This window comes from Lepus europaeus, chromosome X (assembly GCF_033115175.1).
Source record: "Lepus europaeus isolate LE1 chromosome X, mLepTim1.pri, whole genome shotgun sequence".
NCBI lineage: Eukaryota > Metazoa > Chordata > Mammalia > Lagomorpha > Leporidae > Lepus > Lepus europaeus.
In genome coordinates this window covers 3,587,420-3,613,671 of record NC_084850.1, presented here as the reverse complement: position 1 = coordinate 3,613,671, position 26,252 = coordinate 3,587,420, and the positions used below count along the sequence as shown (strand labels likewise).

The following is a 26,252-nucleotide window of genomic DNA, read 5'->3' as shown; positions in this document are numbered from 1 at the left end:
CTTCTTCATTTCCAGAATTTCTTTTATTTCCCTTTTGATTTCTTCTATGACCCACTGTTCATTCAGGTATGTGTCGTTCAGTCTCTACATGTTTGCATATTTTAAGAATTTTTTAAGTTACTAATTTCCAGCTTCATTCCATTGTGGTCAGAAAAGATACAGGGTATGATTTCATTTTTTTTAAATTTGTTGAGACCTGCTTTATGGCCTAGCATATGGTCTTTCCTAGAAAGTTCCATGTACTGATGAAAAGAATGTGTTTTCTTTAGCTGTGGGATGAAATGCTCTGTAGATACCAATTAGGTCCATTGGGTCCATAGTGTATCTTAGCTCTGTTGTTTCTTTGTTGATTTTTTTTGTCAAATTGATCTGTCCATTGATGAAAGTGGGGTGCTAAAGTCCCCCATTGTTATTGGAGTCTATGTCTCCCTTTATATCCATTAGCATTTTTTAAATGATGAGGTGCCCTGCCATTGGTTGCATATATACATTTACAAGCGTCACATCTAACTGTTGATTTATCATTATTACATCATGCCCTTCTTTGTCTCTTTTAACAGATTTTGTGTTAAAGTCTATTTCATCTGATATTAGGAAGGCTGCTCCTGTTCTTTGTTGCTTTTCATTAGTGTGGAATGTTTTTTTCCATCCTTTCACTTTCAATCTATGTGTATATTTGTTGGTGAGGCGTGTTTCTGACAGGCAGCAAAGATGGGTTTTGTTTTTAATCCATTCAGCCAGTCTATGTCTTTTTCTTGGATAAATTAGGCCATTTACATTCAGGGTTATTATTGATAAGTAACAACTTGGTCCTGCCATTTTTCTGTAAATATTCCTATTGCTTGCTCACAATTTCCTTTTTGCTTTTACTAGGAGGTTTTCTGCCTTCACATTCTTTCATAATGATGATTATCTCTGTGTGTTTCTATGTAGCACATCCTTAGCTATCATTTGTAAGGCTGGATGTGAAGTGACAAATTCTTTCAATTTGTTTGTTTTGGAATGTCTTTATTTCACCTTCATTTAAAAAGGAGAGCTTTGCTGGGTGCAATATTCTGGGTTGACAGCCTTTTTCTCTTAGGAGTTGGAGTAAGTCTCTCCATTCTCTCTTAGCCTGTAGGGTTTCTGATGAGAAACTGTCAGTTTCTGATGAGAGCTGTCAGTCTAATTGGACACCCTTTAAAAGTAATCTGACATTTCTCTCATGCACATTTTAGAATCTTTTCTTTATGTTTTACACTTGAATGTTTGACTACAATGGGTCATGGTGAAGATCTTCTCTGGTCATGTCTATTAAGAGTTGTATGTATTTCCTGTACTTAGGTGTTGCTTTCTTTCTCCAAATAAAGGAAGTTTTTCTCTATTATTTCACTGAATAGGCCTTCTAATCCATTCTCTCTTTCCACACCTACAAGAATTCCTAAGACTCACATATTAGGTCATGTAATAATATCACATAAATCTCAAAGACTATTTTCCATTTTTCTAATTTTTTTCTCGTTTATTTGTCTACTTCTACAGACTTGTCTTCTAGTTCAGATATTGTGTGTTATACCTCACTAAGTCTGTTGTTTAGACTCTCCACTGTAGGAAAAGGACATGTTGAATTATTTATTTATAATATTTCAGTTTCATTTCTCTTCAATATGTCTATCTCTCCACAAAATTTTTTCATCCGTGTCATATATGGATTTCTTTAACTCATGAATTTTCTTCTCATTGTTTTTGAGTAATCCTGTGATCATTCTTTTGATTTCTTTTTCAGGCATTTCATCAGTTTCTTCGTCTTCATATTCTAATATTGACGTGTTCTTTTTGGGGCACTGTTTTGTCTTCCTTGTTCATGTTTCTTGTATTTTTACATTTATTTTTAGACATTTGTGGAATCAGTTGTTGGTTTTTCCCTCTGATGGCTTTTATCTTTGAAATATGCTTCTGTGACTTACTGGAGTGTCTGCTCTGCTCCTTCAGTGGATATTCAGAGGTGTGTGCTGGGTGGGGCCAGGGAACTCTGGTCAGTGTTCAAGGGTACTGCAAGAGTCCAGGGCGACATCCAAGTTGGGCGCAGTAGTTCTCTACTGTCTGTGGAGGGAGGATATGATGGCATCTGCTAGTGTGATCACTGCCTCATCTCCTCTCTGCCAAGGTGATCAGTGCCCAGGGCAAGCGCACAGTGGCTGCACACCCCACCCATGCAGGTTCGTGAACTGCACAAATGATCTGTGCAATCCTCAATATGAGTACAGAACCCTCTACAGTGACCCACCCCGTGCACTCAGGGAACTCTTGAGTCTTTGAAGTCAGACACAGTGATTTCCCAGAGACCCCACTACACTCCACACCCTATTGTGCAGTCAGAATTCTCACAGTCATGGCATACACAACTGCCATACTCACAGTGAGCAGGGAATTCACTCTCAGCCCTGTGACCCTTCTCTGCCCATGAAGAGAGCCGAGGCCCAGAGCCAGCTGCCTGTTGGTGTTCCACCTTGGTGGTTTGAGTACAGGTACCACCCATGATAGAATAAGAGGAGAGGAGTGCCTCATAGATTTAAGTGGATACTTCACCCCCTGCCAACCCTCCAGGCCAGAGTCAAAATCAGTGGGACCGTAGCTTTATCCCTCCAATGAAATACCCTAGTCGTGTGCACACTTGAGTTGCAGCAGCTTGTACTTGCCTAATTAAGATGGTACTTCTTCCCTACTACTTGCTGGGAGCCTTGGGGGTGGGAGGTAAGCATGCTATGTGCTCTCCCTTGGGTACCCTGCCTCCTGCTGGTGCTACAGGCTGGACTCAATGTCAGTGTGGTCTAAAAGGTTCTCCTTCAGGCAATAACAGCAATGACATGGGCTGTTGAACTTCTCTCACCTCATTCTAAGATGGCATTTCCTCCAGCCCCCGGTTATGGGAGTCACTAATGGTGTCCCTGCTCCCTGTTGCATGTTTGTACTGTCCATAGCTTCTCTCTTCTTTCTGTAGAATTTCCACCACAAACTTTTCTCCATCTCTCCACTGGGAATGCAGTTACTCCACTTTTCTTCTGTTATCTTCCCATGGTCAAAATCAACACATCTTTTCCCTATTCAGCCATCTTGGATCCTCTATGGGAACTCTCTATTGTACCTTTATAACTTTTCTGTAAATTAAAAACTATTCTAAAATAAAGCACTTTATTTGGGAAAAAAATGATTGCTCCCTTTTTGTGTGTAAGGTGTATGTTATACTCTGTGAATGGGAAAAAGCTTTCAGTCATTTCTTGCCTTTAAGGGGGTTCATTCAAGGTAGAAGGATGATATGTATATATAAAAAGGAACAAGATATTCTAAGAGCACTGTGGTGTTAAGTACCCAAGAGGGCTTTTATAGCAAAGTCAGTAAAAGAAACAGGCCCTTAGCCATTTAGTGGGACTTGATTTGGTACTTGAAGAAAGTGGAGGGATCAGAGAATCCATTCTGGAAAAAGAAGATGGCCTAGTCAAAAGCCAGAAGTAGGTGTGGGTGAGAATAAACTAGACAAAGTGAAGATTTCTGTAGTTATAGGCTGATCTGGGAGACTTGGAAGAAGCTAAGTAATCAAGGGCCTTGGTTATCAAGTTTGGTTATAAGGAGCCCCAAGAAGTTTTGGAGTAGCAGGATATTTTAGGTAATTGTTCTAGTAGCTTCCTAGATAATAGGTAGGAGAGGGAAGAATGTGAGGTCAGAGAAAACAGAGCCATTTCATGAGTGCAGAGATGTAGCCGAAGTAAATGGCCTAGATTAAAAAACTGCCAGTGTTGGGGCAGGGGGACCCTGAAAGGGACAAACAGATGTTTCCAAGGAAGGGTCTGTGGCATTTGACAGTGGCTAGATGTAGGATCTAAAGAAATACAAAGTGATGCCAAGAGGATGATCCTTCAAACAATGATGCCATTGTTTGAAGATGAAGGGTAGTCCAGATCAGGATCCTGGTCAAGAGAAATACTATGTATTTGGGGTGGTAGTAAGCCATCCACTTGATAGTATCTAAAAGATAGGTTTTCATGCAAAGTGCAATAGAATAGAGGCTTAAGACAAATGATGCCACTGTTTGCAGATGAAGGATAGTCCAGATCAGGACCTTGGTCAAGAGAAATGCTATGTATTTGGGGTAGTGGTGAGCCATCCACTTGGTTGAATCTAACAGATAGGTTTTCATGCAAAGTGCAATAAAATAGAGGCTTAAGACAGAGTTGTCATTTGGGAGTCAGCTGTAGGGCAGCAAACTCAAGCTGAGGTCTTTCATGTGCATGCTGATAGAGGGTATTGTAAGGAAAAGATCAGAGCCTGTGAATGGAGACTTGACTGGTCAGATATTTGTATTTAGGTTGAGAGGTGAGAAGTGAAGCTCATTGAAGGAGGCATAAGAGAGAAAGTAGGATATCAAGGAGGATACTGGAATGTCAAGAAAGAAAGGGTCAGTGGTACTTGAAATAAGTTTGTTAGGGAGGTCTTGATGATCTTGGAGTGTAGACTTTGAAGAGTGGGTAGAATGAGAATTGAGGAAATAGTGGTAATAGAGACTATTCTTTCAGAAAGCTACATCATTAAAGAAAGGGGGTGGGAATTGAGAATCCCATGACTGTCAGAAGGGCTTTTCCAGTCATGGGAAGCTTCAGCCTGTTTTGTAGACAAAAAAAAAAAAAAAAGATTTACATAGGCCTGAAAAGATTAATATACTAGGATGATATTGGAAACAACCTAAATATACAAGAAAAGTTCTATCTGTATAATGAATTACCATGGATCATTAAAACTCATGTAATGCACTATCTAATGTTATGAGAAATGTTCAGTGTACAGAAGTGAGAAGGGGGTGCCCCGGTGCTGTGGTATAGTGGATAAAACTGCTGCATGTGGCGCTACAGGTTCAAGTCCCGACTGCTCCACTTCTGATCTGGGTCCCTCCTGATGTGCCTGGGAAAGACCTGAAGATGATCCAGGTCCTTGGACCCCTGCACCACCATGGGAGACTCAGAAGAAGCTCCCGGCTTTGGACCAGCCCATCCCCAGTCGTTACAGCCATTTTGGGAATGAACCAGCGGATGGAATATCTCTCTCTTTATGTCTCTCTTGATCTCCTGATTTCCCTGTAACTCTGCCTTTCAAATAAATAAATCTTTTTTAAAAAAAGTGAAAAGGGCTGCAAAATCTCTTTAGAAAATGTTTCTACATAGAGAAGTTTAGAAAGGTATCCATTAACATGTTGGCAATTTTTTTGTCTTTAAAATAAATTTATTTCTTCTTTTTAAAATTTTATTTATTTGAAAGGCAGAGATGCAGAGAGTGGAAGAAAGAAATCTCCCTTCTGCTGGTTTTTTCCCCAAGTGGCTATGACCACCAGGGCTGTCTGAAGCCAGGAGCCCAGAATTCAGTCTGAGTCTCCCAGGGACCTGACTCCATGAGCCATTACCTTCTGCCTTCCAGGTTACACAGTAGTAGGAACCTGGAATCGAAGGTGGAGCCAGGACTAGAATCAGTCACTCCAATATAGAATGTAGACTTCCCACCTGGCAGCTTGACTGCTGTGCCAAATGCCTACCCCAACAATTATTATTTCTGAATGAGAAGACTATGGTAATTTCTAGTTTGTTCTTTGTTCTTTTTCTGCAGTTTTTTCAGTGAGCATATATATTACTTTAGTAAACAAGAGGCAGTGAATTTTTGTTGTTTTTGAAAGAGAGCCCAGATCCAGGAGTTCTTGGCAAGGCAGATCAGCCCCTACTGTGAGCGAGATCAAAGAAGAGAGACTGGGGAAAGGCAGGTCTTGTTCAGTGGCTCAGGGGTCTGAGGAAATCAGGAGGCAGGGGCATCTGCAATGCTGAAATTGTTCAGCAAGGTGGACAGTGTTGTCAAAGAGCCATGCGGGGTTTTACAGTTGTATTCATAGTAAGGAGTATTCAAAAGAAATCGAAGAAGCAGCCACTGTTTTCTGAAGAGACTGGGGACCCGAGATGAACTCGTGTAATAGCTGCCTCAGGGCTTCTAAGTATCAGTCAGATTGGAACACTTCAGTCATTGGAGCAGAGGTGTGGGTAGCTTTGTGCTAGATCTTGAAGAGTGAATGGGACATTTGGGCCACTGCCTCTTAAAAGTTCTGGGTGTGTCCCTTGCCTCTTCGAGCTTCCTGCAGCTGCTGGCATTCAGTCCAACATCTACCTCTGTGGTTATATTGCCTTCTCATCTTCTGTCTGTGTGAAATATCTGCCTCCCTCTTATCAGAATTCTTGTGATGTAATTTACAGCCCACCTGGATAATCCAGAATAATATCCCCATCTCAAAGTCATTAACTTGATCATTTCTGAAAAGTCCCTCTTAGCGTGTATGGTAGTAGCCACAAGTTCCGGGTGAGCACTATCCAGATTCCCCCACTGTTTTACAGCCCCAGGGCTACCAGTAGAGATATGGCATGACCATCATTACTTGCACACTAGTGAAATGGGACCACCACTTCCCAGGCAAAACCAGGGCAAGCCTTTTGATGTGGGAAGACCGCCGTGCCTTGATGTGCCTCCCAGATCCTCCCTCCAGTGCCCTGCCAGAGCCCCAGCAGGATGGAAGAAGCACTCTGTTATGTCTGTAGCTTGCCTTTCACCTTTGTCCTCTCTAGTCCTTCCTTCCTCAAGTGATAAATCAGTCTATGCTTCATGCATGCCACTCTCTGGCCACTAACATTCACTGCACATATGGTTGCTGTGAACGCTTTACAGGGCGTATCTTTTAGATCAAGACAAGCTGGTATGGGCTACCATTCTCCTCATGTTACAAAGAGAAACTATGGTTGTGTGATTGCCCCATAAAGAGAAATGTGAGAAGTGATGGAGTGGGACTTTAAGCCTAGGCCTTTGTCCATAGGGCCAGTACTCTTAACTACTTTCATGCATGCTGCTCAGTGGCTGCCATTTCCTTTCACCAGTCACAAGTCTATCAGATTATTCCTTCACCCCAGATTATCTAAGAGTTTTCAGCAATGTGTTTTCAAAAATCCAATTTAGTTCCATTAAGTAATTATAGCTTTTCCTGTCAGAAGTGATTGTGAGAAGTCTTAATTGGAAAACATCTCGTTTCTTTTTTTTTTTTTTTTTTTTTTTGACAGGCAGAGTGGACAGTCAGAGAGAGAGAGACAGAGAGAAAGGTCTTCCGTTGCCGGTGGTTCACCCTCCAATGGCCGCTGCGGCTGGCGCGCTGCGGCCGGCGCACCGCGCTGATCCGATGGCAGGAGCCAGGTGCTTCTCCTGGTCTCCCATGGGGTGCAGGGCCCAAGCATTTGGGCCATCCTCCACTGCACTCCCTGGCCACAGCAGAGAGCTGGCCTGGAAGAGGGGCAACCGGGACAGAATCCGGTGCCCCGACCGGGACTAGAACCCGGTGTGCCGGTGCCGCAAGGCGGACGATTAGCCTAGTGAGCCACTGCGCCGGCCGATAACATCTCGTTTCTTTTGTTGTTGTTGTTGTTGTTGTTTGTTTGTTTGTTTTACAAAATAATTGACCAAAAACCAGTCCCTTTTCCATCATAAGTGAGGGAAGTGCCTGGGGTGAGAGTGGCCCTATGGAGGCTACAGTAGAGCCTCCACTTCATTAGGTTGGACTTACATGGTTGAGTATTACCATTGCTTCTCAGCAGCCCTTTCTTGAGAAGTGCCTCAAATTAAAATTGCAAACAGGATTGCAAGGAGAACACTTGATGTGCGTGATGCAATAAGCTGCTCTAGTGTTTTTAGAAGCAATGAGTTTTGTACAAGTGATTAATGGCCGGTCATCCTCAGATCCTGATACTGCTTTCCTTCTGAGCACTTCTTTACTCACTTATCTTTAGTTACTCTGGTTTTAAAAGATTTTATTTTTTACTTGAGAGGTAGAGTTACAGACAGTGAGAGGGAGAGACAGAAAGAAAGGTTTTCCTTCTGCTGGTTCACTCCCCAAATGGCCACAATGGCCGGAGCTATGCCAATTGGAAGCCAGGAGCCAGGAGCTTCTTCTGGGTTTCCCACATGGGTGCAGGGGCCCAAGCACTTGGGCCATCTTCAACTGCTTTCCCAGGCCATAGCAGAGAGCTGGATTCGAAGAGAATCAGCCAGGACAAGAACTAACACCCATATGGGATGCCAGCACTGCAGGCAGAGGATTAACCTACTGTGCTACAGTGCAGCCCCTTTAGTTAATCTTTATGTAAAAACAATAATGTTATTTTTCTTTAAAATTTTTCTGTACATCAGATCTTTCCCTTAGTCAGACTTTTATTTAAATTGATTAAAATAAATGAGTATTTTAATTTCCTTGAAATAGTTAAAACAACCATAATACATCTCTGTTGTATTATTATTAGAATTTTGGGAACTCCATGGAATAAGTCTTTGAAAAATCAAACCAAAATGACATTGATACATGTGAATGACTGATTAGCAAGTGAAAAGGTGAACCTGCACATACTACTAATGGGAATGTGAAATGGCACAACCACTTTTGATGATAGTTTCTCTGTTTCTTTAAAAATTTGACATACATTTACCATATGATCCAACCATTTCACTCTTACATATTTATCCAAAAGAGAGAAAAATGCTTTTGTGCCTTGAAAAAATATATGTGCAAAAGTTTTCTGCAGCATTATACAAAATGCTAAGAACAACCAAATGTCTATCAGCTCATGAATTAATAAATAAGGTGGTGTGTCCATATTATGGAATATTTTTGGCTACAAAAAGGAATGAAGTACCAATATATGCTACAATGCAGATGAACCTTGAAAAGTGAAAGAAGCCAGACCAAAGGGAAAAAAAAACCTATTGTATGATTCCATTTATATAAAGTTTTTATGAAAGGCAAAACTAGAAAGACAGGAAAAAAAATCACTGGTTGCCTGTGGCTGAGGGTGGGATTGCGAACTGACAGAAGGCACAATGAAACTTTAGGTGATAAAAGCATTCTGCAGCTGGGTTTGGATGATTGCACAGCTGTATAAATGTATTACGTTCTAGGGTGGACATTTGGCACAGTGGTTAAGACACCACTTCGGACATGTGCATCCCATATCAGAATGCCCATTTAAGTCCAGACCCTCCACTTGCACACCTTGGGAGGCAGCAGATGATGGTTCTCTAGAGCTGTGTTCCTGCCGCCCATGTGGGAGACCTGGATGGAATTTTGTGTTCATAGCTTCAGCCTGGCCCTAGCCCTGACTATAGTGAGCATTTGGGGAAGTGAACGAGCAGATTGAAGATATGTCTCAGGCTCGCTGTTCTCTCTTCTCACCCTCTCTCCCTCCTCCTACCTCACCTCTCAAATGAAATGAAAATAAATGTTTTTCAAATTTACTAAATCTTATTGAACTGCACACTTATGGGTAGATTCTGTGGTTTGTTAAGTACCTCTGTAAATACCTGAATCATCTAAAAATTACATCAGAATAATAATTTATGGCATCCATAAATTTAGTCGTACTTTTAAGTCTCAAATTTTTACTAGAAGGCTATGACTTTATCTTTAGGATCAGTATTCTCTGATTTACAAGCCAAATCAGAGTTCATACAAGAATGCTTCAAAGAGTTGAAGGAAAAAATGAGATGAAAAGGTAGTTTTATTTTGGTACAAAAAATTTGAAATCAATGCATAGTTTTTTTTTGTTTTTTTCTTTTTTTTTAAATTTTTTTTAACTTTTATTTAATGAATATAAATTTCCAGTGTGGATTACACTTATGGATTACAATGGCTTCCCCCTCCCATAACTTCCCCCCACCCGCAACCCTCCCCTCTCCCGCTCCCTCTCCCCTTCCATTCACATCAAGATTCATTTTCAATTCTCTTTATATACAGAAGATCAATTTAGAATAAAGATTTCAACAGTTTGTACCCACATAGAAACACAAAGTGAAACATACTGTTTGAGTACTAGTTATAGCATTAAATCAAAATGTACAGCACATTAAGGACAGAGATCCCACATGAGGAGCAAGTGCACAGTGGCTCCTGTTGTTGACCCAACAAATTGACACTCTAGTTTATGGCGCCAGTAACCACCCTAGGCTGTCGTCACAATGCATAGTTTTTTATAGTATGCATTTTCCATGAACAATTTGAAGACCTCTTGTATGCATGGATTTCAAAAATTTTTACATCAAAATAACCTTATCTTTTAATTTTGTCATTCTCTCAACTTCTTTTTTAGATTTATTCTAATTTATTTGAAAGGCAGAGTTAGCGGGCAGTGCTAGGTAGATCTTCCATCCACTGGTACACTCCCCAGATGGCCACAATGGCCGGGGCTGTGCCAGGCCAAAGCCAGGAGCCGAGAGCTTCTTCCAGATCTCCCACATGGGTGCAGGCACCCAAGCATTTTCGTCATCCTCATTGCTTTCCCAGGCACATTAACAAGGAGCTGGATCAGAAGTGGAGCAACTGGGGCACAAACTTGTGCCCATATGGTGTGCTGGTGTTGTAGGTGGCTGCTTAACCCACTAGGCCACAACACCAGCCCCTCCACCAGCTTTTTGAAGTACTCATATTTTGTCATTTTAAAGGTGATTTCCATCATGTCAGGCCTTTAAAGTTCAAGAGTAGATCTGTTGGGCCAGTTATCTCTCTAATAGGATGACTCTTCCAGGTTGAATTATGTTCTCCCCAAAATTCATATATTGAAGTCCTGACATCCAGTACTTCAGAATGTGACCTTATTTAGAGACAGAATCTTTGCATACTTAATTAGTTGAGATGAGGCTGTGCTGGAGTAGAATGGGCATTATAAAAATGAGAAATTGCACCGGCGCCGCGGCTCAATAGGCTAATCCTCTGCCTTGCGGCGCCAGCACACTGGGTTCTAGTCCCGGTCGGGGTGCCACGGATTCTGTCCCGGTTGCCCTTCTTCCAGGCCAGCTCTCTGCTGTGGCCAGGGAGTGCAGTGGAGGATGGCCCAAATGCTTGGGCCCTGCACCCCATGGGAGACCAGGATAGGCACCTGGCTCCTGCCATCGGATCAGCGCGGTGCGCCGGCCGCAGTGCGCCAGCCGCGGAGGCCATTGGAGGGTGAACCAACGGCAACGGAAGACCTTTCTCTCTGTCTCTCTCTCTCACTGTCCACTCTGCCTGTCAAAAAAAATAAAAAATTTTAAAAAATTTTAAAAAATGAGAAATTGCAGCACAGAGCCATGTGTGTATAGGGAGAACACCATGTGAGGATTGGTGGGATGCTGTCACAGCCAAGGTGTGACCAGTGGCTAAGAGACAACTCTGGAACATATCTCTCATACCTTCACAGGGGATGTGGTCCTGCCAACACCTTGATCTCATATTTCAAGCTTCCCAGAATTGTGAGACAATAAATGTCAATAGCTTAAGCCACCGCACCTGTGGTACACTTATGGCATCCCTAGCATACCATTGTAACCAGATCCGTGAAAATACATTGGCAATGTGGTTCTGATCTTGGTATGTCTGATTTTTAACTACCCAGGCACTTTGGAATGCCATCCATCTGAGGGACGCACAACAGATCTTGTAGCTCTGAGTGTTGTATTTTCTTCATACTTTCTCTTCTAGATATTCATATTTCAAAGCAGGGCTTTCTCCAGGGTTATCTTCAAATTTCCATAGTATCTTAGGGGTCCATACTAACCCGCCTATTTTTCTTGGCCAGCTTGTTTTAACAGGAGCCATTCAAGTCGCAGACAAAGTTTCTTCAGGGAAGAGCTCAGTACTTGTGCACTGCAGTGATGGATGGGACAGGACTGCTCAACTGACGTCTTTGGCTATGCTGATGCTGGACAGCTTCTATAGGAGCATCGAAGGCTTTGAAATACTGGTACAAAAAGAATGGATAAGTTTTGGCCATAAATTTGCATCTGTAAGTTAACAGTAAAGCTAATTTTTTAAAAATCAGATCACTGACATTTAACATTGAAAAACCAGTTGTTAAATTATGTATTCATTATTAAAATGACAATTGGTGAGACATAATAAGACACTTTACATATTTAAAAATGTGTGATGCCTTGGGTTAGTCAAGTCTTTATAGAATACATGTTTATCCATCTGCACTATTTTACAGTTTCACTAGGAAGTAATACAAACAGCTTGCATGTAAATGCGCAAATTGAAATTTCTCAAAAGAAGGAAGGTAGGGGGCCTACATTTGGCCTAGTAGTTAAGCTGCTGGCTAGAATGGAGTGCCTGGATTTAATACCCACCTCCAGCTCCGAACTCCAGGTTCCTGCTAGTGCAGACTATGATAGGCAGCAAGGCTGGCTGAAGTGATTGGGTCCCTGCCATGCACATGGGGAACCTGGATTCAGTTTCTAGCTCCTGGCTTCAACTCAACCCAACCCCAGACTTTACAGGCACTTAAGGAGTAGATGGGAGTGATCTGTCTGTATCTGTATGGCTCTGTATCTGTCACTGCATCTCGAATAATTTTTGTAAAGTCCATGAGAAAATGAAATTAAAAGATTGTTTATTTCTGTGCAAATTTTTTTGAAATCTATGCATAGTTATTTCACAATACATATTTTCCAAGAAATTTTGAACAATTTACTCTAGGGAACTTGTCATTTAGAAGACACATAGCTGAGTTATTGTATCATGTTTTATGGGTTATATGCTTTCTGAATTTTGTACTTATGAATTATTCTCTTCAATCCATTTCAGAGAATAGGTCATGGTGACAAAAACCACGCTGATGCTGACCGATCTCCAATATTTCTGCAGTTTGTTGACTGTGTGTGGCAGATGTCAAAACAGGTAAAGAATATGTGGAATGAATAGCCACTTATCTTAATGTTCAAATATTTTGCTATATTATCTGGGATTTGCTTCTAAAATTGCATGAGGCAGAGATAACAGATGAAACCAGGATAGCCATGAATAATTGTTGAAACCTAGTGATGGTTAACATGGGGATTTACTGTGTTCATGCCTCTCTACTATTTATGTGTCTAGAATTTTCCATAAATAAGGATTTCTTTTTTTTTTTATTAAACTTTTATTTAATGAATATAAATTTCCAAAGTATAGCTTGTGGGTTACAATGGCTTCCCCCCTCCCATAACTTCCCTCCCGCCCGAAACCCTCCCCTTTCCCGCTCCCTCTCCCCTTCCAATCATGTAAAGATTCATTTTCAATTCTCTTTATATACAGAAGATCAGTTTAGTATATATTAGGTAAAGATTTCAACATTTTGCCCACATAGCAGCGTAAAGTGAATAAACTACCATTGGATTACTAATTATAGCATTAAATAGCAATGTACAGCACATTAAAGACAGAGATCCTACATAATTTTTTTTTCGAATTGATTAATTTTCTATGCCATTTCCATTTTAACACCCGGTTGTTTTTTTTTTTTCATTTCCAATTATCTTTATATACAGAAGATCGATTCAGTATATAATTAGTAAAGACCTCATCAGTTTGTACCCACACAGAAACACAAAGTGTAAAAATACTGTTTCAGTACTAGTTATAGCATCACTGCACATTAGACAACACATTAAGGACAGATCCCACATGGGATGTAAGTACACAGTGACTCCTGTTGCTGACTTAACAATTTGACACTCCTGTTCATGGCGTCAGTAATCTCCCTAGGCTCTAGTCATGAGTTGCCAGGGCTATGGAAGCCTTTAGGGTTCGCTGACTTTGATCTTATTCCGATAGGGTCATAGTCAAAGTGGAGGTTCCCTCCTCCCTTCAGAGAAGGGTACCTCCTTCTTTGATGGCCCCGTTCTTTCCACTGGGATCTCACTCACAGAGATCTTTCATTTAGGTCTTTTTTTTTTTTCCGTGATATCTTGGCTTTCCATGCCTGCTATACTCTTATGGGTTCTTCCGCCAGATCCGAATGCCTTGAGGGCTGATTCTGAGGCCAGAGTGTTGTTTAGGACATCTGCCATTCTATGAGTCTGCTGTGTATCCCGCTTCCCATGTTGGATCTTTCTCTCCCTTTTTGATTCTATCAGTTAGTATTAGCAGTTACTTGTCTTGTTTGTGTGATAAATAAGGATTTCAAAAGTAAATGTGTAACTATATTGTCTCTACTCATGAAAGAACAATGAAATTCACAATTATCACCTTGTCTTTTACATACATTCCACACTCGCATTGATATGTCAGGAAGTCTGTGAATTCCTAATGCCTTATGTAATTAAACTACCCTCTATACCCTGTATACTTTGGGAGAACGCAGAACATTGCTCTACCTCCTTTTTCTCTTTATTCTTTTCTTTAAAGATTATTTAAACTTCTCCATCCTGTGTAAAACATGCAGAAATGAGCTGCAGGTCATGTGCAGGTTGCAACCCCTGTTATCCTTCCTAGAGCCCTACAGTGTGGTGCATTTATTCACTTCTGCAGCACATCTTTTCAGTTCTATAAAAGCTCAGTCCTGATTTTTCATGCTTTGCCTATTTGTTTTTGTCTAGTTCCCTACAGCTTTTGAATTCAATGAACGATTCTTGATTACAATTTTGGATCATCTATATAGCTGCCGGTTCGGTACTTTCTTACTCAACTGCGAATCTGCTCGAGAAAAACAGGTAGGTAAGAATGCTGCATTGATTTCTCCCCCCACACAACCCCATAAAAGTTCACCAAAATACATCTGGTCTAAAAGGAATGCAGTAGTTTGCAAGCTACTGACTTTGCCCTCAAGGAGTAGGAATGACTTTAAAGGTATCCAAGTCCTCCCAAAGTCCATAAAAAGTCAGCAAGGGAGAATAGGGTGGAAAGTATCACTATGTTCCTACATCTGTATATATGAAATACATGAAATTTGTATACTTTAAATATATTTTTTTAAAAAATAGAGCCAGCAGTAGGAATTCTTCTAAAGAGCATAAATGGGTGAGAGCAGGAAGAATGAGGAACAATACACAGCAACCGACATTTCAAAGCTGGACAAGCAGAAGATACCTTTGCTTAAGAAAATTGAATCTCAAACTAGCAGTGGGGAAGCCAAGAACCAGCCCATTTGCATTCCAGGCACCCCAGATGGCTCAGGGATGAGCTCTCCTAAGTAGATACATGGGACAAAGGGGGAAGATAACTGACAGGTTTGTTTAGGTACCCAGATCCTTTGCATTCCTCCCTGGAGATATGTCCCCAGCTCCTAGTGTTCTAGAACCAGTACCTTATCATCAGGTGAGAGCGTGAACAAGCCATCTCTGTTGATGAGGCTTGGGAGATAAAAAAGCTCTCACACTTTGTTAATGGGGGTGTAAAATGGTACAGATGATATGGAAAACAGTTTGGTGGTTCCTCACAAAGCTGAATACAGAATTATTGAATGACCCATATATATATATATATATATATATATATATATATATATATATAGAGAGAGAGAGAGAGAGAGAGAGAGAGAGAGATATGAGAGAGATATGACATATATATATATAGAGAGAGAGAGAGACATATATATATATGTATATATATTATATATATATATCTCCGAAAGAACTGAAAATAGAAGTTGAAACAAAAACTTGCATATGAATGTTCACAGTAGCATTAGTTACAATAGGTAAAAGATGTAAACAATTGAAATGTCCACCAGCAGATGGAAGAATAAACAAAATGTGGTCTACCCATACAGTGGAATATTAGTCAGCCACAAAAGGAAACAAAGCACTGATAACATGTTACAACGTGGATGAACCTTAAAATCATTCTAATTTAACTTTCAAGCCAGACACAAAAGGCTCATATTATGATTCCATTCATATGAAATATCCAGAATAGGCAAATACAGAGAGACAGAAAGATTAGTTGTTCAGGGGGTGGAGGCAAGAGAGAATGGAGAGTGACAGCCTAATGGATATGAGATTTGCTTTTCAGGTGATAGAAATACTAGTCTGGGAGACACTGCCTACAACTGGATGGATAGGTAAAGAGGTAGCAATAAATGTGTGTTATTTAGGCGGATAGAGGAAAGTGTCAAATGAATTAGTAAAAAAGTCAAACACAAATTGTTACATCCATTATGGAAAATAATGTGAAGTTTCCTCAAAAAGTGAATCTAGAACTACCGTATTTTCCAGCAGTCCTACTTCTGGATAGATACCAAGGGGAGATGAAATCAGGCTGTCCAGGAGACATATATGCGCCCATGTTTGTTGCATTACTATTCACAGTAGTCAAGACATTTAAGTAACCTAGCTGTCCATCAGCTGTGAATGGATACATAACATGGGTAAAGAAAATGTGGTATATGTACACAGTGGAATACTATTTGGCCTGTAAGAAAAGATAGAAATCCTGCCAGTTGCAGCAACATGAATAACCTAGAGGACATTATGCTAAATGAAATAACCCAGGCACAGAAAGACGTGTACTATACAATCTCACTTATGTATGGAATCTAAAAAGTTGAACCCGTAGTAGCAGAGTGTAGAGGGGTAGCTCCCAGGGGCTGGGGGCAGGGGATGGGAGGTAGTAGTCAAAGGTTCTGGAGGCCTTGTGTACAGCATGGTGACGATAGTTAATAATACTGCTTGTATACTTGAAATTTGTTAAGAGAATAGATCTCAAGTGTTCTTACCACACACTCAAAAAAAATGGTTACTATATGTGGTGATGGACATATTAGTTAGCTTTATTGTGTGGGTTATTTCACAATGTGTACCTGTATCAAAACATGTTGTATACTGCGGCTGTATACAGCTTTTGTCAGTCATGCCTCAATAAAACAAGGGGAAAAAACACACAGTTGCTTCTGAGGAGAGTGGCAAGAGCCTACTTTTTTGGGGTAACAAACCTTATGAAACTATTTGGCTTTTAAAACTATGTGCATGTATACAAATGAAAACAAAGTAACATGCAAATAAACAGAAGATAATGTAGATTTTGGCATCAGAAACATACAAATGCAGTTTTAGGTGGATTCAAAGGCAGGCAAAACTGTGCTGTCATTAATATTCACGTTAGTGAAATACAGATGCTAAAGGAATTTTTTCAGTCATTTATTTTCAGATGTTCATGTTGGCCTCCAGTTTTACTTATTACTCTTTCTTATTGAAGTCGTTAATAAAAACAGTTCCAAATTCCATCTTTGATCATTTTAATTATCATATTTTTATTTCCCTACTTTTGATTTTTTTGCTACTTTATGGTCAAAATTTGATAAAAAAAAAAACTCTAATAGAAAGCAATAAAAAAGTAAGAATCTTCATGAGAGAACAGATACCAGGCTACAAAGTAAGGATTCGGTATAGTCAGTTATCCAGATGTTTTCAAATACATGAAAACTTTAAACATCTGGATGGTTGTTTAAAATAACTATGTCCAGATGCTTATAGTCAAATAGACACAGGTTAAGATAGTTTTAACAAATGCAAAAATGTTCAAAGTCACTGGGATCTTAAGATAACTTTTATTGTCATGGAAATAGTATACTGCCCATCTATTCCTAAATGTTTTGCTTAATCATCTTAGGTCAGTGAATTGCATTTAATGGTACAGCATCCTGCACTCTGTCTACTGGAAGAAATAGTGGCTTTCAAGCTAGACCGTTATCTATTTAAATATCACTAAGTGGCTACAACCACTCACTAGCCCATGAAGCTTTTTGACCTATTATGGGGATAATGTAAATGTGTGATTCAAGTTGCTACTGAGCTGAATTGCCACAAGCTGCAAAATGGTTTGTGTGTCCTTTTACTAAATGCTTTCCTGTCTCTCTGTGTGTCTCTAGAAAGTTACAGAAAGAACTGTTTCTTTGTGGTCACTGATAAACAGTAATAAAGAAAAGTTCAAAAACCCGTTCTATACTAAAGAAATCAATCGAGTTCTATATCCAGTTGCCAGTATGCGTCACTTGGAACTCTGGGTGAATTACTACATTAGATGGAACCCCAGAATCAAGCAACAAGTAAGTGAAGTAGCACTCTTAAAAGAGCAATGTCAGCTGAGCATTGCCTTCTGGGCTTCGACTATGTTATTTGGTCCTTTTTTTAGACTGTGGGTGAGAATGTCGTACTAAAAACCACTTGTTTTTTTGAAAACCGCACAACTTTAAAGGAGTGTTTAATTGCTAAACCATGTATTTTGATGTTAAATATCTCTGCAAATGTGGAACTTACAAAGTTTTTACTATAATGGAAGTTGATTTAAAGCTTTAAAAAATTTGAGTTACCAAAGTCAAGAATTTCCTTTAATCACTTGGAGTGGTTGTACATCATATCTAAATCATTAGAAAGTTCTTTACATTGACTAGACTCAGCTAATTCTGTCATGGAAAGAAAACATTTTCTATTCTGATTCAGGTGTATATGTACTCGCTCTGCTAAGTGCTTTGTACTGAGGATCTTTGCTTCTAAAAGATAATTGATCCATCAATAGATAGCAAATTGAGTTGGCAATTTATCAGTCAAAAATGGAAACAATGATTTTTGAAGTGAAAGACTCCACATTTTATTAAAGACACATTTAGGCTTTCTGTTCTCTCGTCCCCACTGCATCCAAAATCAGAAGGAAAAAGAGCCTGTTTGTAAAGGCTCAGAAATGTCTCCATTTATTAAACATTAGAAACATTCAGGATTTATAAAGGCTCTTTTTAAAATATTTATTCAAGAGGCAAAGACATACACAGATAGACAATGCTTCCACATGCTGGTTCACTCTACAAGGCCACAACGGCTGAGCCAAGGCCAAAGCCAGGAGCCAGGATCACAATCCAAGCCTCTCATGTAGGTCTTAGGAACCTCATTGCTTGAGCCATCAATCACTGCCTCCCAGGATCTGCATTAGCAGGAAGCTGGAATCAGAAGCTGGAGCCACATATTGAACATAGGTACTCCAGTGTGAGATGTGGACATCTTAACTGGTAAGCCACACACCTACTCCCTGTGGATGGCTCTTTGTCAACGTTTCCACATTTTCCTGCAATTCGAAAGGTCTCCTACCTGTTTTCACAGTGCAGTCCTGCGTGAGCACCAGTTTTCATCTCACTAGAAATGGGCCAGTGACAGCAGAGTCCTGTCACTGTGGCCTGTCTCTCAGATGCCTGTTCCTCTCCGGCAGCTGGCTGCTTGCCAGCTATAACGCTCTCTTCTCACTGGGAAAATGCCTGTCTCAAGCTGACACCCTCATTTCAAGGCCTCTGCTGTTTGCATGAAAGGCTTTTGCAATTTTGTAGTGGCTAAACTGTATTCTTTTGGCAAGTGACAGATTCCAGGGCTTGAGAGAATACTTGTTTATCTTGGCGTTTCAGAAGCACATGAAGGAATTTACTTAGTAGTTTGAGCATTTAGAATATCAAGTCAAGAGAAAATGAGAGTTTTTCCAGGTTTTTAACCACTGCGATAGGAAATCTGTTCCTTTTATAATTAAAAAGTATTTTATAGATGAACACTGTATTCTGTAAAATAAGCCTTTTATATATATGTCTTGGCTTTTAAAAAAACATTAGCAATTAGAAAATGTTAACAGCTTATATACTGATTCTATAATGGCTCACTAATTTGCACTTTAAGAAATTCTTAAAATTCAAGAAATTTAGAGCAATTCATCGTTGAATAAATAAAGGTAATAGTGATAATTATGTCACAAAGAACATCGTTCGAAGAATTTGATACATTTATTCTCATTACTCTCATATAGAGCTTAGGAAAGTAGACCTGGGCCAGATAGGAATGTTCATTCTCTGGTAGAGGTTAACCTTTTGACATAGTAATTGGTCTATATTATGACCCATTGGCATTTACTCAAGAAAAGAGTTTTTCTTCTCTATATAGATTTTTCTGATTTTTACTTGAGAGAAAAATAAATCCCATCTGCTGATCCACTCCACAAATGCCCACAATAGCCAAGGCTGGCCTGGCCAAAGCCAGGGGCCCAGAGCTCAGTCCAGGTCTCCCACATGGGTGGCAGGGACCCAAATACTTGAGCCATCACCACTGCCCCCAGAGCCCACAATGGGAGAAAGCTGGAGGTGGGTGTCAAACCCAGGTGCTCTGATATGGGCTGCAGATGTCTTAACAGCTAGGCTAGGTGCCCAACCATCTGCACACATCTTGGTACCCTGGGAGACTTTACATTTTCATCTGCAAACTGTTGAATGTGCCCATGCCTCAGGCACTGGTAGGACACATATTAGGAAGGGGTGATCTCTTGCCCACAAGAAACCCCCAGGATGGCAGGGGTGACCAGAAACATAGTCGGTAATTATAATACACAAGGGTAAATGTGATCATAAGAGTGTGAGTTAAATCAAATCATGTAGGACTTCTAAAATTATGTAAGATACACCTAAAAGAATGCATTTAAGCACTTACAAGTTAAATTGTTACTCTGTAGTGTGGCTCAGAAGGTATACAATTACTGGGCACCTACAGTATTCCCAACCCTGTGGTATACTCTCAGTGTTGAAATATGCCAAAGAATATGCAGCCCCGACTGCAGTAAGCTGTTAAATGCAAAAGTCACCAACCATTGCTATGACATAAACACTCAGCAGTTTGTGGAAGGACCAGTACTGACATTTGACAATCTATTATTAAGCACATTTGGTGTTTTTACTTAGTATGAGGAAATTATTCTGCCAAAAGCAAAAGTATAAATTAGACCCCTGATAAACCTCAGCTGCCAGTGAGCCCCATCCTATACTCTGAAAACCACTTTCTATGAAGCTGGTAATTAGGGTTACATTGAATATATTCAGATTTTGTACAGCAGTGACAAAAGGATAAGAGTGAGGACAGTCAAATATTAGCAGACTGACTTGTGTGCTATTTAAGTCATTTCTAGTAGAAAAGTTAAATGGCATATAAATATGAACATCATTTGACAGCTAAAGAACTTTTATAGCTAGCTGATTGCCTGCCTTCTGTTCTGTGCTAAGTTGGCACACACTTTACTTCTGAATTCATTTCCCCAGTGAGAAGTCAAGGTATAATATTTAAAATCATTGACTTTAAATTTTATTTCTTGTTATTTCATCTTTGCATTTTATCACACATGGACTCTTCTAGAATATACTGCTTGTGGTTTATGTCAGACTGTAAGCTAATGACTTCTATATATTTTGTACCTATTACTTTACTAAATTAGCTTCTTATTTCTAATAGTTTTCTGTTTACTCTCTTGAGTTTTCTTTTTTATAAATTTTAATTTATTTTCATTATATTTGAGAAACAGACCTGTTCTAGCCACTGATTTACTCCCCAAGTGCTCACAAGAGCCGGGGCTGAGCCAAGCTGAATCCAGGACCTAGGAACTTAATTTGAGCCTCCCACATGAGAGGTGGGGGCCCTGCGCCCCCCAGAGTATGAATTAACAGGAAGCTGGATTCGAAGCAAAGTAGGCAGGACTCAAACCAAACACTCCAATGTGGGATGCAGAAGACACCCCAAGTAGTACCTTAACTGCTGTATTAAATCCCCCCCTTGTTTTCTATCTACAGTTATGCCCTCTGTGAAAACGATTGTGTCATCTCTGATTTATTTTCCTTCTTTAATTTTACATGCTGATTCTGATTTCAAACCGATGCTAAATTCTCATTACAAATTTGACTATTCATATGAAAAAGTTTTTTTAAAAAATATCCAAGGCAATTTTGGAGGAGAATGTTGAGGAAGAACTTGCACCACTGTAGATGAAGACTTCCTCAAAACAGAATAGAGGGGCCGGCACAGTCACGTAGCAGGCAAAACCACCGCCTGTAGTGCCGGCATACCATATGGGCGCCGGTTCAAGTCCTGGCTGCTCCACTTCCCATCCAGCTCTCTGCTATGGCCTGAGAAAGCAGTAGAAGATGGCCCAAGTCTTTGGGCCGCTGTACCTGTGTGGGAGACCTGGAAGAAGCTCCTGACTCCTGGCTTCAAATTAGCCCAGCTCTGGCCGTTACAGCTATCTGGGGAATGAACCACCAGATGGAAGACTCTTCCCCACCCTACCCCCTCTGCCTTTGCCTCTCTGTAACTCTGCTTTCAAATGAATAAATAAATCTTAAAAAAAAAGAATAGAGCTCAGAAACAGAGCCACATAGTTGTGGAGACTTAAGAGGGTGAGAAGGCAGCACCATGAGGCATAACGAAAAGAAGGAACTGGTCAGTAAATGTTGATGGGCCCACATGTCCAATCAGATCTAACATAACCCCCAAAAGCTTATTCTGCCATAGTTCACAGTGACTCTTGTCACAATCCCTCTAGCCAGAGGACTAGACTGGACTCCTTTCTCTCTCACACCCCATAGCCATTCTGGCAGGTGAGAATGTTGGTTTCTGCCTGCACAAACATATACAGTCTGAACACTTCTCAGCAGGTGCCTCACGCTCTCCCATGGATGACAACAATAGCCTGCTAGCTAAGCCCTCTGATACTTTGCTTGCTTCTTTGGAGTCTGTCCTTAAAACGGCATTCAAAGTGGTCCGTGTAAAAAAAGACAAAAAGTCACACCATTCCCCTACTCAGAACTGCCCAGGTAGATGCCAGCGTTGTTGTATGGAGACTTAGGTTACCTGTGACACCAGCATCCCATACGAGCACTGGTTTAAGTCCTGGCTACTTCACTTCCCACCCCACTCCTTGCTAATGCACCTGGAAAAGCAGCGGAAGATGACGCAGGTACTTGGGGCCCTTACCACCCATGTGGACGACCCAGCTGGAGTTCTAGGCTCCTGGCCTTGTCCTGGCCCAGCCCCAGCATTGCAGCCATTTGGGGAGTGAATCAGTGGATGGAAGATTTCTCTCTCTCTCTCCCTCTCCCTCTCCCCCCACTCCCCCTCCCCTCTTCCTCTCCCCGCTTCCCTCCCTCACTTTTTCTCTGCAACTCTGCCTTTCAAATAAATATAAGATTTGTTTATTTATTTGAAAGGCAGAGTTACACAGAGAGAGAAGGGGAGGCAGAGAGAGATAGAGCGGGCTTCTATCCACTGGTTCACTCCACAACTGGCCACAGCAGCCAGAGCTGTGCCGATCCAAAGCCAGGAGCCAGGAGCTTCTTCCGGATCTCCCACACGGGTGCAGGGTTCCAAGGACTTGGGCCATCTTCTACTGCTTCCCCAGGCCATAGCAGAGAGCTGAAATTGAAGAGAGGCTGCCAGGACTAGAACAAGTGCCCATACTGGATGCCGGCACTGCAGGCCAGGGCTTTAACCCACTGTGCCACAGTGCCAGCCCCAATAAAATAAGTCTTTAAAAAAAATTCCCAGGTAGCTGTTCACTCCACCCAAAGACAAGGCCCAAGTCCTCACAATGGCTTCTGAGGCTTATGTGACCCCACGCTTACCTCCCCATCAACAACTTCTCACATACTCTGCTTCAGCCACAGTGGCATCCTCGGCTCTTCCTCAGACACTCAGATATCCCCTTGGCTCCCTCCTTTATCTCCCCTAAGCCTTTCCCTAAAAGTCACCTGTTTAGTGCAGCCTGCTCCCACCCGTGCCCTGCTCTCTACCCTGCAGTGTCCATCACCCACCAGCATGCCAACTGACAGGCTTGTGTTGTTTGTCTGTCTCCCCCTACTGGAACATAAATGCCATGAATAGGAGTTAGCCGGACTTTCTTGTTCACTGAGCTCCTAGGACAGCATCTGGCCCTGAGTTGGATTCATACTGAGGATAATGGGGCAGAGGGTGTTAGTGAGCAGCATCTTACTGGGCGGGAGGCACTCTGGCAAGCATTCCTGCTCTCGCACCACGTATGTATCTTTGTAGTCCTCATATGTTTAAAACATCGGTGATTTGGGGAAGAATAGGATTAGGAAATCTTTGTGTAACCAGAGTACTAACGAAGTCAACAATCCCAGCAGAAACAGGATCCCATTTAATCTCTGCTGCATTTGCGCCTGGCCTCAGCAGATTCACCTTTGGGAAACCTGTAGTGGACTGAATGGTGCTATTGGCTCTGCAAAGGACATACTCACTCAGAACCTGTGAATTTGACCTTATTTGGAAAACAGAGTCTTCGCAGTTGCAATTAACTTGGGGATCTCAAGATGAGATCATTCTCAATTTAGTGTGGGCTCTAAATCCTGTAACAGGAGTCTCCATGGAAGGGAAGGGGAGATTGAGACAAAGGCACACGGTGGGGAGGAGGCCATGTGAAGGCAGGAGACTGGAGTGATGCAACCAAAGCCAAGGAATGGCCGGGGTCCCTAGAAGCTGGAAGAACCTTCCAGAGGGTCCATGGCCCTGCTGATACCATGATATATCCCTGCTACCTCCCTGGATGCTCATTATGAGGAAGCTTGAATTTGGAGTGGAGACACGAGTCAAACATGGGCATTCTGGTAGGGATGAGCCCAGCCCAGCTATTGCAGGCATTTGAGGAGTGAACCAGCAGCTAGATCAGTATCCCCTTTCAAATAAATTAATCAAAATTATTTCTTAAATCTTGGCGATGCACATGTTAGGAAATGTGCACATGCATTGTTTCCCCGTGGCAAATAGCTGGGTGTTTTAGTACTTGGGGTACTTTTTGGTACAAATCAGTGGTGCAGGATTTCAGAAAAGTGTGTCTATATGTGAAACCTTAATGAAACGGCTCACTCAGCAAGCAGGGGCCAGAGTAGATGTGCAAAAAGGTGAGTTCCTAGGGCTGTGGGCTGCCTAAAGCGTGACTCATATCTGATTCTCTCCAGCAGCCCAATCCAGTGGAGCAGCGTTACATGGAGCTCCTGGCCTTGCGCGATGACTACATCAAGCGGCTCGAGGAATTGCAACTCGCCAACTCTTCCAAGGTTTCCAGTGCCTCCACCTCACCTTCCAGCCCTTCCCAAATGATGCCTCATGTGCAGACTCACTTCTGACAGAGAACCCTTGTGCTGCGTTGCAGCCCTCAATAAAGGACTTTGAGTTTGGGCATCTGTACAAAGTAGATTAAAATATTTGCCTCTGTGTAGAACTTGAACTAACATAATCTTAAACTCCTGAACATGTGCCTTCTAGAATACATATTACAAGAAAACCACAGTGTCCACACAGCAATCAGAAGAAAGGAGCCAAGATGAGCTTGTAGAAAACCCTGACAGCTTTACAAAGCAGTTTTCAAAAGATAAAATTTAAATTCAGCTGACTTCTATGGAAATACTGTGTGTGCAATATGTATTTTGTGGGCTTCATTGCAACACCATTATTTTAAATTAAAGGAGGAAAATCTATTTGTGAAAGGAGTTTTCCTCAGGCCACTTAGGATAGTTGATTTAGATGATCTGCAACCGAATGCAAGTGTGAAGGATGCGATTACTGCCAAAACCAAATTGAGCTCAGCCTCCTCAGCAGTATCCAAACGCAAGATGTTTAAATAATTGCCAAGTATTCTACCATCAGAAGTGGTGACTTACAGAGAAATAGCCGTGTCGATGAGTTGTTGATTACTTTCAAATTTGGGGGTAGAAATCTTTTCCCTTAATTTTCAAGAGAAGCCTATTTTTATATTAGAAACTGGATGAGACCCAGTTAAATACGGTTTGATTTTGTTTTTTTAATTTTGCCAGTTCTGTTTCTCTAAATTCTTTCACGAGCTTGCTTAAAATTTGGAATCATCTGGTTGCAGCAGAGCCCATGTGTGGGACTGTTAAAGGATGTCAGGTCCGTGTGGCCATGCAGCAGGCGTCTCCAGCAGTGCTGCTCTGGGCAGTGCAGCCGCTCTCCCAATGACTACTGTCTTGGATCCATGAGCTACTGCTGGAGTGTCGTTCTTTGAAATAAATGCCCCAGATGTACATTTGTTGAGCGTATTCTCGAAAGCAGTGTTGATGAATTCCAGTTTAAGTGGTGTTGGGTTCCCCCCTTCCTCCCAAGTGTGCAGAAAAACTGGTTCTACAAATTTTTACTTGAAGTACTGGGCAGTTTGCTTTTTTCAGGTTTGTTTTGTTTTGTAGTATTAAGGGAAATTTTAAATGCACAGTTCTATTTGATATTGACTAATTCATTTTAGTAAATATATTTGTAAAAGCTAAGGCTAGAGTTAAAACAATTAATGTGTTTTACAATGATTTGTAAAGGACTATTTATAGCTAATATGGTTTTGATGTCAATGAATTAAGAGAGATTAAATATATCTTTGTAAATTATTTTATTTCATAGCTTAATTGGTCTACCAAACCAGACATCTCAAATATAATAGTATAATGTATGAATTTTGTAAGTATAAGAAATTTTATTAGACATTCTCTTGATTTTTGTAAACGCTGTAAATATTTCCTAAATTAACAAAGTGTCACTCCATAAAAAGAGAAAAAGATAATACTAATAGCTTATAGGATTTTGTGAAATTTCATGAAAACTTTTTCATGACAAAAATGCCTAAA

General features: G+C 40.9%; 1 protein-coding gene across 3 annotated transcripts in view; it reads left to right on the top strand.

Moving 5' to 3' along the window:
- Positions 1–26,252, top strand: part of MTM1 (myotubularin 1) — a 139,373-nt gene extending 113,121 nt beyond the window's left edge. For 2 of the 3 annotated variants that reach the window (XM_062183871.1, XM_062183874.1), the window contains 5 exons: positions 11,646–11,852; positions 12,653–12,745; positions 14,425–14,538; positions 17,694–17,870; positions 24,582–26,252. In XM_062183871.1, the coding sequence (XP_062039855.1) occupies positions 11,646–11,852; positions 12,653–12,745; positions 14,425–14,538; positions 17,694–17,870; positions 24,582–24,749 (759 nt within the window). In that variant the 3' untranslated portion in view covers positions 24,750–26,252. The remainder of the gene's footprint in view (positions 1–11,645; positions 11,853–12,652; positions 12,746–14,424; positions 14,539–17,693; positions 17,871–24,581) is intronic. The other variant, XM_062183873.1, reaches the window with a different exon arrangement.